Raw genomic sequence first — 15,484 nt, forward strand, 5'->3', positions numbered from 1 at the left:
CTTTTTCACGTTGTTGTATGTTTTCCATGTTATAAATGTTACTGGTCCACAAGGCAATAGAGTTTCAAAGAATGGTAGTCCTTTCCCTGAAGGACCTTAGAATCCAGTAAAATAATATGGTAGCATTTCAACAGGCCACTGATCAAAACTGGTAGGATTATGATATCATTATCACTTTCACCAAGGCAAAAGTCTCCCTTTTTCTTTGAAAAACACTCAAAAGGTGACTTTAATAAACATGTAAAATGCTATAAATGTTGAAACAGTGAAGAGAAGGGAGATGGGATAGGGAAGGAATTAACATTTATAAAGCTATAAATGTTTACTAGGTGCTCTGCATAACTTAATCTCCTTTAATTCTGCTCAAAATGCTGTGGAGTAGGTAGTATTCTTGTCTTTCCAATGAAGATATATTAAGGTTCTGAGTGTACAGTAACTTGCCCAAAGGTATCAACAATAATTGTTAGTGCCAGAATTTGAATTTGAACTCGAGTCCTCCTGCTTCAGTGTTCTTGTTATCTTACTTAAGAGCCTAAAATAGGGAAAATCAGCAAAAAGCTAAAAAGATTGAAATTGACAGCTTTTGGAAAGAGACATATAATAAAAAAAGGATATGAAAGACTAAACATTACTGTTTTTCTTTTAAAATATAAAATCTCTACTTCTTTAATTTTGACATTAAGTTAATTACCTGTCCTGCTTTAGATGTTAAAACAGAAATGAATCGGGGTCAGCCTGGTGGCACAGCGGTTAAGTTCGCACGTTCCGCTTCTCAGTGGCCCGGGGTTCGCTGGTTCGATCCTGGGTGCAGACATGGCACCACTTGTCAGCCCATGCTGTGGTAGGCATCCCACATATAAAATAGAGGAAGATGGGCATGGATGTTAGCTCAGGGCCAGGCTTCCTCAGCAAAAAGAGGAAGATTGGCAGTAGTTAGCTCAGTGCTGATCTTCCTCAAAAAAACAAAAAACAGAAATGAATCAACATTTTAATTTCCTCATCAGAGATATTTCATTGTTTTCTCAATTCTTGCACATAAGTCAGTTTGACTTTCTTTCTATTGTAGGTTTCTAACATATTAGCAGTATCAGGTAATAAAAACAAATGCAAGTCAGGTCATGTTACAGTAAAACTCCTTGTATAATTTATGTGCATTTTTAGGTTCTAGGCTTATAGACTTTTGTTTGTTGAAGATTCCAGGTTTCATGAAATAGTGTATTTTTAGAAATTATTAGCTTGAATTTGAATGTGGCAAAGTTTGGTTACATATTAATTCATGGAGAGGTTCTGCTTTATTTAAATAGAATTCTTTTATTTCTATCATATTTTTATATTCTGTGTGGTCAAAAATATCACTGCATGGAAACATACTCTAAACTATCTAGTTTCTTTTATTGCTTAGAAAAAGAAACTAGGGAAGCCTGAATGCAAAATATGTTTCATATGTGCTGGTAAAATGAAGATGCTTTCCTTTGGCCAGCTTGTCCTCTTTCAAACTGCTCAATGTTGGAGTGCTCCAGGGCTCAGCCCAGAGCCAGCTCATTCTCTGTGTTCACTCGCTCCCTGACTGATTACCTCAGTCCCAGGACTTAAAACCTTATGTGCTGATGACTCCCAATACCAGATGGCATCCCCACCATGACAGTCTAGTATAGGTCACTATTTTTTCCTTCTGGGACCACTGCAGTAACCTCCTGACTGGTCTCTTTGCTCCTGCTCTTGCTCCCCTACTGTCATTTGTCTTGCTGCCAGAGTAATCTTTTTAATACTCAGTGTTTTGTCCTCATATTCAGAATAAAATCCAAAGTCCTTATCAGGACCTTCAAGGATAGGCATGGTATGTCTCTCTCTGTCCTCATCTCTTACTGCTTTTTCCTTCTAGCACTGTTGGCCTTCTTACTATTCCTCAGACATATCTTTCCCTTTCAAAGCCTTTGCTATTTGTTTCCTCTTTTTCTGATGTTCTTTCTCTTGTTTTCCCCCCCGTGATTTGCATTGTTCCCTTCCCCATCGTTTAGATCTCTAATATAATGGCACCTTCTTAGAGGTGCCTTCCCTGTTCTCTTGTGTAGTTCTGTGTTCCTTATTTGAATAAGTTCAGTGAGGTTGCTGACTTTATCGTGTTCGTCACCGTGTTCCACAGTCCCTAGCACAGTGACTGGCTGTTCTACACAGTAAATGCTCAATACGCATGTTAAGGGAGTGGATAAGTGCCCAAGTGCTCACAGAATTTGGGGCCTTTTTGAAAATTCTCAAACAGCTCTGAATCTTTCCTGTTAGAGTAGTGTTAGTCTCATTGCTGATTGACTTCAAACCTTTAGTAATCAGGCCTGGTTTGAATGTAGAGTCATGTTTAATCATGGAAAGGCTCAGTTTATTCCATAATATTTCTGGGAAAATGCATTAGCCAAGTCAGTTATTTAGTGGAAAAGTAGGTAAAATAATGTGTATTTCTCTACAACCACATAACACCAGCCATTTTAGTATTCTTCCACAGATGCGTGTTGTGTGTGTAAGATTCATTCAGACTTTGTCTTAAAACACTTAAGAGTTTGACAGCCTTTAAACAGTGGGGAAAGAACATGGGCTTTGGAATCAAATCTGTATTTGACTTCTGGCTCTTTACTTAACCAGCTGTGTGACTAAGGGAAATAACTTCTCTGAGCTACAGTGTTCTCATCTGCAAAACGGGAATAACAGTACCTCCCTCAGAGATTATTGCAAGACTTAAATTTGATAATGTATGTAAAGCATCTAAAGTGCCTTGCATATGGTAGGTGCCTCCAAAACAGTCACTTTTTTAAAAAATAAAAGCAATAGACAGCACCAGGTGAAACTCTGGTTTGTATTCTTAAACTCTTGCCCTAACTATTGAAGAAAGGATTACAGTTTATTTGAAAAAGATCCATATGTTCAAGGAATATGATTGAACAGTTGTCTTAATGTATTTTCATCATAACCTGCAGTTGGTCTCACTTTATAGGCAGTTGTATTACAGTCTGTATGAAAGAGAAATAAATTTCCTTCACATCGTTGGCTACAAAATTTGTTATAGAAAAATGTGTATTTTCGTAAATGCTTTTCTGCTTAAAGTTAATCATCTGATTTGTGAATTTCAAATATCCTTTGCTATTCAGTATAGTTTCATAAAGCAGAAGCGTTTTCATATAAATTTTAAATAGAATGGGTTTAATTGTCCTGCTAAACTTAATCAATAATAGAGCTTTTGAGAGATGACTTCTTTTTATTTATTTATTTATTCTTCTCTTTTTTTTTTTTTTTTTGAGGAAGATTAGCCATGAGCTAACTACTGCTAGTCCTCCTCTTTTTGCTGAGGAAGCCTGGCCCTGAGCTAACATCTGTGCCAGTCTTCCTCTACTTTATATGTGGGATGCCTACCACAGCATGGCATGCCAAGCAGTGCCATGTCCACACCCAGGATCCGAACCGGTGAACCCCGGGCCGCCAAGAATTGGAACGTGCCAACTTAACCTTGCGCCACTGGGCTGGCCCAGATGACTTCTTTTTAACGTGTAGAAAAGATTTTTCTTAATTTGCATCCTGAACTTAAAACTCAAGTTGACCTCTTTATTTACTGACCATCAGGCAGTGTCGTGACACTCTCAGTACCATTTTTGAGCTCAAGAGTAGAAGGGCTAGAGGTTGGGGAAATATTGATGCAATTTCTCTTAGAGAGTTTGGCCTGTAATTGTGATTAATAACAGTTGCTTTCATTATCTGGAAACAGACAGACTGGTTTGTCTGCCTACAATCATGCTGTGATAAATGGAGCTATTTTACCTCTGGTTTTGTATATCAGAGAAAACAGATGTAGTCTGGAACTGGAGGCTATAGGAAATTATAAAGCCTGCTTAACTTAATCTTCATAGTGCTTGTTTTTGTAACTGAGGAGCTGGTCAGTTTAAACAGCAGAGTTTATATCAGCCATGTATTTAATTTTAATTTATGACTTAAGTTTTTAAGTTGTTCATTTGGTAAAATTATAACTAAGTCCTTATTGGGAAGTAAAAAACCTGATTAAATATAACCAGTCTTACTTTAAATATTGGTGTCTTAACTGAACCAAGATTATTTCCTATGTTCAGAGAATAACTATGGGGCAGCTGCTCTTAGCTTTTTTTGTGGTCTTAACAGAATCCAAGAGTGTCAGAAACTTTAAAAGTAAAAAGAGACTACTTAAAAGAATGACCAAAAGATCAGTGTTGAGGCTGTTTATTAAAAACCTGTAGTATGAAATAAAAGACATACAAATTGGAAAGGAAGAAATAAAGCTGTCACTATTTATAGATGACATTATTGTCTTTTTAGAAAAATCCCAAAGAATCTACAGATACAAGATCATCAAGATTGTAGAATACAAGAGCACACGCAAAAATCATTTGGATTTCTGTATGTTAATAACAAACATATAGTAACTGAAATTTAAAACACAATACCATTTACAGTTGCTCCAAAGAAAATGAAATAGGCGTAAATCTAACAAAATATATATGTACTTAGGCATAAATCTAACAATATATACAGGATCTGTATTCTGAAAACTATAGAAGGTTGATGAAAAAAATCAGAGAAGGCCTAAATAAATGGAGAGACTCTGTTCATGGATTGGTAGAAAACTGAACATGGTAAAGATGTCAGTCCTCCCCAGATTGATCTATTTGTTTAATGCAATTCCTTTCAAGATTTTGGCAAGATTTTTAGTAGATATAGAAAAGATTATTCAAAATTTGTTTTGTAAGCAAAGGAGCTAGATAGCTAACAGTTTTGAATAAAGAAAATAAAGTCATAGGAATCAGTCTACCTGATTTTAAAACTTACAATATTGGTACAGCTACAGTAATCAAGACTATGTGATATTGGAGGAGAGACACGTTTATCAATAGAACAGAATAGAGAATCCAGATATAGACTCACACAAGTGTGTCCAGCTGATTTTGACAAATCCAATGGAGGAAGCATCTAGCTTTTTTAACAAATGGTACTGGAGCAACTGGATACCCACAGGCAAAAAAAAAAAAAAAAAAGAGAACGTTGTTTTTTAAACCTCACACTTTCTACCAAATTAACTCAAAATAGATAATAGATTTAAATGTAAAACATAAAATAATAAAACTTTAAAAAAAAACAGGAGAAAATCTTCAGGCTCTAGAGATAGGTGAAGAGTTCTTAAACTGGTCACCAAAAGTACAGTCCATTAAAGGAAAAATTGACAAACTGGATCTCATCAAAATTAAAAATGTTTGCTCTGTGAAGGACTCTAAAGAACATGAAAAGGTAGGCTACAGAGTGGGAGAAAATATGTGCAAACCACATATCCAAAAAAAGACCTATGTCTATAAGATATAAAGAACTCTCAAAACTCAATAGTAAAATGCAAACAATCCAATTAGAAAATGGGCAAAAGATATGAAAATCATTTCACTGAAGAGGATATACAGATGGCAAATAATCACATGAAAGATGTTCAGCATCATTAGCCATTAGGGAATGTAAATTAAAACCACAAGAGAAATCATTATGCACCTATCAGAAAGCTAAAATTAAAAAATAGTGACAAAATCAAATGCTGGTGAGGATGCGGAGAAACTAGATCAATTATACATTGCTGCTGGTGACATAAAGTGGTGTAGCTATTCTGTGAACAGTTTGGCAGTTTCTTATAAAAGCAAACATACAGCTACCATTCAACCCAACAATTACACTCGGGCATTTATACCAGAGAATTGAAAACCTATTACTCATAATAGCCCAAAACTGGAAACAACCCAGATGTCCTTCAGCTAGCAAATGGCTGGCTACACAAACTGTGGTACATCTATCCTGTGGAGTACTGCTTAGCAATAAGAAGAAATGAACTGTTAGTGCATGCAGCAACTTGGATGTTTCTCCAGGGAGTTATGCTGAGTGAAGAAAAAGCCAATCCCGAAAGATTACCTACTGTTGGTTCTATTGCTATAACACTTTTGCAATGACAAAATTATAGAACTAGAACGGATTAGTGGTTTCCAGAAGTCGAGTGTGGGGTGGAGGTGACTATACACAGGCAACGGTGGGATCCTTGTGATGATGGTACTGTTCTGTATCTTGATTATGTCAGTGTCAATATCCTGGTTGTGATTTTGGTCTTTTGATACTACCAGATGAGTATAGCCTTTCCAATATTGGATCTTTATCAGACTATCAATAAGATAGCACAAAGTTTGTTTGGCCCTTTAAATTAATTTTTCCCCCTTGGTTTCTTGTGACTGGCTTTTTCTCACATAATTTATAAGTGGTTTCCATTGAAGCAATGTTCTAAGTAGTTGGATTCCAAGACCAGATTGTAAAAGCCAATTTAACCCATAATTTAGCTGAAAATTTAACTATTTCAGCTGCATCATAGGATAAACAGATTTGAGAGCTGACAAAAAGTCTGTTGTAAGAACGTCTTGATCCCTGTGCCTTCCCACCCGTGAAATTACAGATTCCCTGTTCAAGACAAAAGAGAAGGGACAACATTGTGTTTGCCATCTCTTACCTTGGGTTACATATACCCATTGTGGCTTCCAGCCTCACGTGTGTCACTAGGAGAGAATAGGTGGTTTGCGTAATACAGTCATCCTTTAGTATCTGTGGGGGATTGGTTCCAAGAGGCCCCCTCAGATACCAGAATCCACGGATGCTCAGGTCTCTTAGTCTGCCCTGCATGGTATTGTTGGATGCGGAACCCATGGATACAGAGGGCCGACTGTACTACCTCTCTGGACCTCTAAAGAGAACTTTTTCATCCAAGACTTTTCTGAGTACTAGATGTTTGCCTCTCTGAGAATGCCTGTACTACATTATTATATTATATTGTTATAGAGTAACTAACTTTTTATAGTTAGTTTTATGTGATTAGCAAACAATTCATCCTAATAGATATTTTCAAGTGTAACGTCTGTTAAAAGTGACTTTAGGTAAAATTTATTTTTAATGTTGTTCTGTGTTGTCTAACATAGAAATCACTAGGCTACATGCAGCTATTTAAGTTTAAATTAACTAAAATTAAAAATTCATTTCCTCACTTGCAGTAGCCACCTTTCAAGAGCTTAATATCCACATGTGGCTAGGAGCTTCTATGTTAAACAGTGGAGTATAGAAATTTCTGTCATCACAGAAAGTGCTACTGGACAGTGCTGTGAATCTTTATTTCATATATATTTTCACACATTGACCGGAAAAATGGCCAAAAAAAAATGACTCAAAAGTTTTTTTCAGTAGACATTAGATTCAAGTCTTTAGGAGTTAACTTTTAAAATAAAGTAGCACTTGTTATTAATGGTTGGTTTTCTTGGAGTGTAACTTCTGTCCACTGTACACTTTTGCCAGACTTTCAATTTGATCAGTAGCCTCAAATTTAGAACAAGGTCACCTTGTAATGGCAATAAGCCATTTACTACTAATCCAGGTGCATGTAACAGTGAAGGTATGTTGCCTTTATGGAAATTATTTGGGCTCCTAGGAGATAGACCTGTAGAAGCATCTAGTCCAGGATTTCTTGTCTTGGCACTGTTGACATTTTTGGCTGGATAATTCTTTGTTGTGGGGCCTGTCTTGTGCATTATAGTATGTTTAGCAGCATCCCTGGCCTCTACCCACCAGATGCTGGTAACATCACCCCAGTTATGACAACTAAAAATGTCTGCAGACATTGCTAAATGTCCCCCGGGGGTCAAAATTGCCTCCGTTGAGAACCACTGATATAGTTCAAAGAGTCCTAGAGATTTGAAGAAAATGAGAGTTTTAGGTTCCATGATATACTTTCTCCTGTCTTAGCTACTGAGAGTACCTCTGAGTATATCCAAGAAATAATTTCAGAATATAGGGAATGCAAGGCAGATAGAACCAAAGGAAATTAAGGAAACCCAGACATTTCAATCCCTACCCCTTAACAAAAATGGCTTATAGATAACTGTCGTTCAGTATTTCTTTTTTCTTTTTGCTTTTTCTGCTTTATCACCCCAAACCCCCCTGTACACAGTTGTCTATCTTAGTTGCAGGTCCTTCTAGTTGTGGGATGTGGGACGCCGCCTCAACGTGGCCTGACGAGCAGTGCCATGTCCGCACCCAGGATCCGAACCCTGGGCCGCCGCAGCGGAGCGTGCAAACTTAACCACTCGGCCACGGAGCCAGCCCCTATTTTTTCTTTTAACTAACGTTCATTGAATTCTTACTGTGTGGCATATACAACTACATTATGCAGCAGGACTACAAAAATGAATAAAACATGGCCCTAGTATTCAAGGAGCATATGATGTTTTCCATTCTTTTCTGCCCTTTTCTATCTCATGTTATGTGACCTGTTCACTGCATAAAGAAATCAAACATGACTTTACATATTCACTAAGCATTAAATTAGACTCTTGGAAAGTCATAGTCCTATCTCATATGCCTATAAAGTCTGGATGTTAGCATCCCTCAGTTGGAGATCTGTTAACTAACATTCAGCATGTATCGCTGCCAAAACCAAACATGCACACAAAAGTGTGCTTTATATCACGAACAAATGGACAGCTAAATCTTTTCAGGTTGAAATAACCCCCTCTCAGAAAAACATCATCATAGTCAGATCACCCAGGTACCTCACAGAGTAGAAATTGTCCATTGTGCTTCTCTGTCCTCATCAGTACCTAACAAGTTTCATGGGGCCAGAACCTCATCTGGCAAGAGCTTGGCTGTCCCTCTCGCACCAATTCCTTATATAACCTACCAGTAGTATAGCTGGATTAATTAAATCTTGAAATACAAAGTCGATGCTCAGATCACTCATACAAGCAGCTAAGTCTAGATTTTCTTTTTTAAATCTGACCTATGGAATAGTGCTAAAAAGGTATCCAGGATGCTCAAACTAGAACTTTCAAAATATAGTTGTTATGATAATGGTTAGGTGTTTTTAGCTTTGTCTAAATTCTACTTCTGAGCTGTAGCATTAGTAATCTTTTTAATGTACAGTCCATTTCATAATTTGTTTTTAAATAAGATTTAAAAGATTTATTATAAACTTATAATCAAATTCATAATTCAACAAGTTTTTAATTTATTTAGCTAAAACGAACTCTGACTAGTACACCCTAGATTTATCCCTTTTACGATGGGGACTGTTTGCTAGTCTCTGCTAGGTCTTCAGTCCTTTACACCACAAAGAGTAGTTCCAGATAATTTTTGGTGGCCAGGCTAGCCACCATGTCCATATTTCAACGCACAACACTTCCATTACCCCTCCCCCTTGCATACGTATCTATTCATTCTTTTATGCTGTTGATCATACCACAAAATGCATTCTTTCTTGAGCTATTAGCGTCCAAAGGAAACTGTTGAGCCTGTGATTTCAGAGACTTATCCCAAAATCTCCCATTTTCTCTGTTCCAAAAGTAAATTTTAAAAGATGTGCTGTATATTGTGGAAGAACACAAAATACTTGTTTTATCCAGGATAGTCTGTATATACATTATTAGAAATTAAATTGTGAATTCCACTTTTAATTTAAGCAGAAAAAGAATTTCCCCCATTAGTTTTCTATAATGTTTAGTACTTGACTAGCCTATGTTTTTAGTATCTTTAAAAATACATCCAAGCCTCTAAAATACCTGGCTTAAGTACTTTGGGCATTATGTATATAGAATAATTGTGAGCAGTGGAATACAGCGTCCCTATCTTGTTTTTGAAGATGATGGACTTGGCTTTTTGTAGCTCTAGTGTTGACTCGCAGGCTAAGTTTATGATTCTAGAGAATCAGAAGTCAAAGGGATGTTGTTGAGTTAGTAGTCATGAATGCCCCACATCAGATAACCCAGGTCTGGAAAGAGCAGTATGTTTCATGTGGTATGAATGTACACGTGCCTTTTCATGGATAACTGTACATATAAGGAATGTTGAAATAGTCTTAGACCACCTGTTATTTGCTGTTTTTATTCATCCATTTTCCCCTCCTCCAATATGGCATGCTACATAAAGGACAGAGTACTATTTCTTCATTTCTGAAAAGGAGCTCCACGAATGTTTTAGCAACTACTATATAGTTGTGCGTCCATGTGTTTTACATGTGTCCAGATCAGTGTAGTTAGCTGATTTCTGAATGCCTACCAACGCAAATAAAGATTGTACAAATGATATTATTATTACTGTTGTTGAGCTCTAGAATAAAAATCTTCTATTTTGAAGAGTGATCCCTCTTTGGGATTAGGGCCTTTGGTGTTTCATTGTTGTTTTTTAGATTTATTGATTCATCCAAGACAGCCAGAGAAGGATCTCTAGAATTTTATGAAAACTATTTCCAATACTTTTCTTAATATAAAGGCTCCTTGAGCTTTTTTACTTAAGCTGTTTTCTCTTTGTGCACTTATGCTACAATGTAATTGATTTAAATTGAGAAAACCAAAAAAATTCCTAGTCTTTTTAGTTGCATAAACCATGATTTCTGACCTCAGTTCAAATTCTGTTATCACTGACAGAAGCAGCCCACAGACCTCTGCCATCAAGGGGTTAAATTCTTTCATCAAATATGTTTATGAGGGGCCACAGCTATGCTGCCTATATTGCCTTTTTTTTTTTTTACTTTCTAGTTCACTAATCAAATGTATGTTAGATTGATTATTGTAAAAGTATAAACCATAGAAAATTTGACAAGATAGATGTGTAAATTATCCCTCTGACAGAACTAATGATGCACTCCAAGCACCTTCTGTTTTCCAGCGCTTGGTGAGCGACTTCATTAAATATGCAGTGGCTGTTGGGTGGCTTCTCAGACGATGGTTCAGTTCCTTGTGGAATTGCATTATTACCAGAGGTGTAAAACCAGGCAGACAAGCTAGCTGTTGGGCATCCTGCTGAGGTTCTAATGTGCTCCATCTTGTTGGAGCAGTTGTTTGCAGTCTTTTCAGGACAATTACATCCATAACCACAGGACACATTCAGTGAAACTATATTACAGATAACATAGGAGACTGGCATTGACTGTTCTTCACCCTTCTCTTTTGAGCTGCCTCAGTATGGGTAGCTTATAATCATGCCACTTCTACTACTCAAGAGTAGTTGCGTTTTTTGGGTTTTTTAATCCTTTGGAGCAAATCTGGAAATAACTAATTTATAACTTTTTTTTTTTAAAGATTTTATTTTTTGTTTTTCTCCCCAAAGCCCCCTGGTACATAGTCGTTTATATTTTTAGTTGTGGGTCCTTCTAGTTGTGGCATGTGGGATGCTGCCTAAGCATGGCTTGGCAAGTGGTGCCATGTCTGCGCCCAGGATCCGAACCAGTGAAACCCTGGGCTGCCAAAGCAGAATGCGTGAACTTAACCACTCGGCCATGGGGCCGGCCCCTGTAACTTTTTTTAAGTGCTTAAAATCATAGGATATTTGAAGTGAAAAGAGTTTATGGATGCTAATCCCTTTGCAGATGAGAAAACTGAGGCTGAAGCATTGTGATGTGTTGTCTCAGGGAGATAGGAGGAGGACCTGGTAGAACATCTTTTAGGTGGTGGAGATTGCATGAATAGGAATTTGTACTGTTTGGTGTCTAGTTTTAGAGGTCTTTTAAACTAAATTTTTCTTTTTGAATTTAGGATTTTTTTTTCCTTGCTGTACCTTATTTTTCCCCATCTTAACACCAACAATGCTTTTTTATTCCTGGAAACCAAGCAGGAATATTTTTCTTTCTGAGGATATCATGGTATTTATTATTTTAATGACAATTTGATGGTTTCCTGGAGAACTGGACACAAAAGATGATTTGAGATGAGCTTGAAATGGTATTTAAGGTCTCTGAAAGGCAGATGCTACGGTGTTATCAATGCAGCCTGATAGATGGCAGTGCATTTTAGAATGACAGGCTGAATGCTTTAATGAAAGAAGCCTTCACATTTTGGTTGGCCAATTAAATCACTGTTGATGACTTTGGATCATTAATGAACATTTGTGGAAAATGACCATTTGAATTCAATTATTACAATAATACATTTGAAAAGTACTAACCGCAAATAATGCTACCTCTGAATTAAAAGATTTATCCATCTTGCCACAAATAAGTCAGCACATTGCTTTGCTTTTAATGCAAAAGCAAGTTGACATTCCATGATTCTTGTACAGATTAAGTACATGTCCTTTCTTACAAAAGTTCTTCTTAGAAAAGGTTATGTTTTTCATTGAGTGCCTTCAAAATACAATTTATGCTGCTAACCATTATTTTACTTCATTATTCTTAGAAAGAATTAGCAAGACCTAGAAACAAAGAAGGGGGAACATTATACAGTGTATAAAGGCAGAAGATCAAGTTTAAAATGGATTAGGTATTTGATTTATTTAGTGCCTAGAAAAATCTCTAATTCTGTGAAAACAATGAGAAGAAAGTAACCATTTTTGGGGAACATGCAAATTTATTTAAAAGTAATCTGAAAAGAAAATGCAGATGGAAAGCTTCATAACCAGATTTTTTTCTTAAGCCCAAGGTTCAGATTTTCTTAATTTTTTGAAGCTTTGTTCTCCTTAAAATATTTTACGGCTGTATAGCCTGTCGTTTTTTAATATACCCAACAAATTCACCTGGGTATGATATTTTTCTTTGGTTAACTTCATTTTCTCTGAAACTTTGGTGTGTTTTGGTAGTTAAGACAGGAGGTGGGTTCTTTTGAAATGCATGTTTTTCTCATTTTGTTATTTGTAAAATAGGCTAATCTCAGTGCAACCTTCCTTCATCTCCATTTCATAGTTTACAGAGAAAGGAGACACTGTGGAGCGCAGGCTTCCCCTGGGAAGACACTGGGCTTAATGAGCTTTGTAGTCTGGTGGGCTCAATAAATCAAATAAAGCAAAACATTTCTCATTTTTGAATAAAAGCATTTATCACACAGTGTTTGTTCATTCATGGTCACAAGATTGATTGGTTCCCAGCATCATAGTGTATATTGAAGCATTTTTTATTTTGTTTTTCCAGTGGGCAAGTTACGGAAGCAATGGCTAAAGGAAAGTATCTCTGATGTTGGCTTTGGGATGCTGAAGTCTGTCAAGGAATATGTGGACCCCAATAACATCTTTGGAAGCAGAAACCTTTTATAAATCCATTACTGTTGTTATGAAAAAGGTCACTTTTTTTTTTAAAGTCTTCAACTATGGTTATACCAGTAATCAAATATATCATGGACTATATTTCGGCTACATTTGTTTGTTGGTTTAAAATGTTTGTTTTACTCTGTAGTTTGTTTTGTTTCTACATCTTTGGATTGACAGATGGTATTCCTAAATTTCTTTCATTGTAGGTGCATCAGTTTACTGCCAACTGGTTGTCATTTCAAATTTTAGTCAGGCAGCACAAGGCTGCCAGTTGTTATTTCAGAGGAAGATGCTGCCAGCTGTTTTGTTTTGATGCTTCCTCTTGGGAACAAAGGCAGATTTGGTGTCATCTACTGCTTATCTAGTCTCTTTTTAAAGGAAGGTTTCTGGGGAGCAGACATCAAGGGAAGGATTCCACTGAGGAGGGATACACATGTATGTTTTTTTAAGAGTACATTCTAGTGTGAGTAGGCCATCGAGGGAGGATACTCATGAAAGAATATAGGCAACCTGTTATTTGGATGCTTTCAGTTCTGTAAGGTGCTTGGCCTGCATTTTTCTTTGAAATTAGTATACCGTTATAAAACCTTAAATCATCAGTATATAAATTATTCTGTTAGAGGACACATTTTTGTTCTCCCTGTTTCTGTTTCTACTGAGTTATGAGTTGTATTTGTATCACTGAGATAACCTGTTGTTATATCCTTGTTCATTCATAATATGTTTTTAGAAGAAAAGCTGACTTACCATTCATTGTGTGTGAAGAACAGGTTTACCATGAAATGAATGCCTTTAATCAACTTGAGAGTCCTAATGTTTCTGATTTCGCATTCTGATTGCTGAGAAACAGAAGAAGCTGCAGCAGGAGCAGAAGAAGGAAGACTCCTTACACTTAAATGTGTCCAGTTCAAAGAATTGTTTGGCTAAAGAAACACAGTCATCATTCAGCTATTGAATTTGAAAGCCTCAACAGTTTCAATGACAAAAATCTTTTTTTTTAAATTAACCCAAACAACACGATAAATTTTCATATAAAAGTAAAATTTCAATTTAGTTTTTACTAATGGTTTAATGCCTTTTTTGAATTACTGGTTTAACATAAATTTTTAAATGTATTAATACACATACCATGTCAAAAGTTTGAAATACCGTATTTCTTAAAAAATAGGAACATTAATCACATTTAGCAAACATTTATACATTCAAACCTGGATATTAAAATAAGTGAAATGATTACTTTGAATCACTGTCTGTCAAGGTTCATGATTCACAGTTTGAGATGTGTTCTTTTCTTACTGCAATATCTAACTTTTGATAATTTTTTAAAATTTAATATTTGATCAGATAATCTAAGTCAAAATGCAGACGATCCTTTAAAAGGACACACTGTCTGTCTATGTAGCAACAGCTCCAAAGTATTTTTGGGCAGTTTGATACCTTTTATATCTGAAGTAGCCTTAACCAGGAAAATGAAAATTTAAAATTGACAAAATGGTATTTTTAAGATTTCAAAATGGTAAATAATTTATAACTAGTAAAATTGGCCTCAAACTAAGAAACTTAAATCTGTAAGCAAATCAAAATTAAATATTAGTTTAACAACAAAAACTAAATATTTATTTATTAGAACTTGCCTCTCTTCGTTAGTGATTTATTTTTAATTATAAAATTTCCAGCAGATCTTTGCTTAAAGCCCTTAGTATTTGAAATAGTTGGATATACTTGATAAGGAAATTACAGTTGCCTCTAGAATTATAAAAATATCAGCTTTATAAAATGCATCTGTTCATGAAGGTAATTTCTCTAATTGGTGATCAAAATGTAAAGCTTAATACAGTACTAATATCTCACTGGAGTGTATACGTGTTTCTGAGTAAAATTCTTTTTAATAAAACTTACAGATTCATAAGCAGATCCCTTCCTTTGCATGTGATTGTTCCAACATTCTTTCCCAGGGAGTTCAGATTTCAGCAGTCTCAGAAATCTGTATTTGATATTAGGAAACTATAAATGTAACACCTGAAATTATTGTGTTCACTCTTCTACATGAACCTTATGGAAATCAGTGATTTATGTCATTGTTTCTCCCCCCACGTACGCAGGCCCCCGACCTTGGTTTCATAGTAATGGCTACATTTTGTAGTTGGAATCAGTTCTCCAGGGATGGTTTTGACACATGACCACTCATCAGTGCCGTTTCCACTCTGACTTAGTAAATCCGAAGGCTCTTCCCCACCTTCGCACACCCACTTCGGAGAGGGGCCTCAGTGTTTCCTTAGTGTCTCTAGAGAGCTGAGCTCTTGAATATGCACAGAAGCACTTAAACCTGGCCTCATATTTCTGAAGTAACTGGAAATGGCTTCATAAAACTTAAAGTCCAGAGAACATTGTTTATGTGAGG

At 36.1% G+C, this 15,484-nt stretch overlaps 1 protein-coding gene across 4 annotated transcripts in view; it reads left to right on the plus strand.

Moving 5' to 3' along the window:
- AGPS (alkylglycerone phosphate synthase) overlaps positions 1–14,995 on the plus strand; it is a 139,478-nt gene extending 124,483 nt beyond the window's left edge. For all 4 annotated transcript variants that reach the window (XM_070580263.1, XM_070580266.1, XM_070580265.1 and 1 more), the window contains one exon: positions 12,968–14,995. In XM_070580263.1, coding sequence (XP_070436364.1) covers positions 12,968–13,089 — 122 coding nt within the window. In that variant the 3' untranslated portion in view covers positions 13,090–14,995. The remainder of the gene's footprint in view (positions 1–12,967) is intronic.
- The last annotated feature ends 489 nt before the right edge of the window (positions 14,996–15,484 follow it).

The sequence above is a fragment of the Equus przewalskii genome, chromosome 17 (assembly GCF_037783145.1).
Source record: "Equus przewalskii isolate Varuska chromosome 17, EquPr2, whole genome shotgun sequence".
Lineage (NCBI taxonomy): Eukaryota > Metazoa > Chordata > Mammalia > Perissodactyla > Equidae > Equus > Equus przewalskii.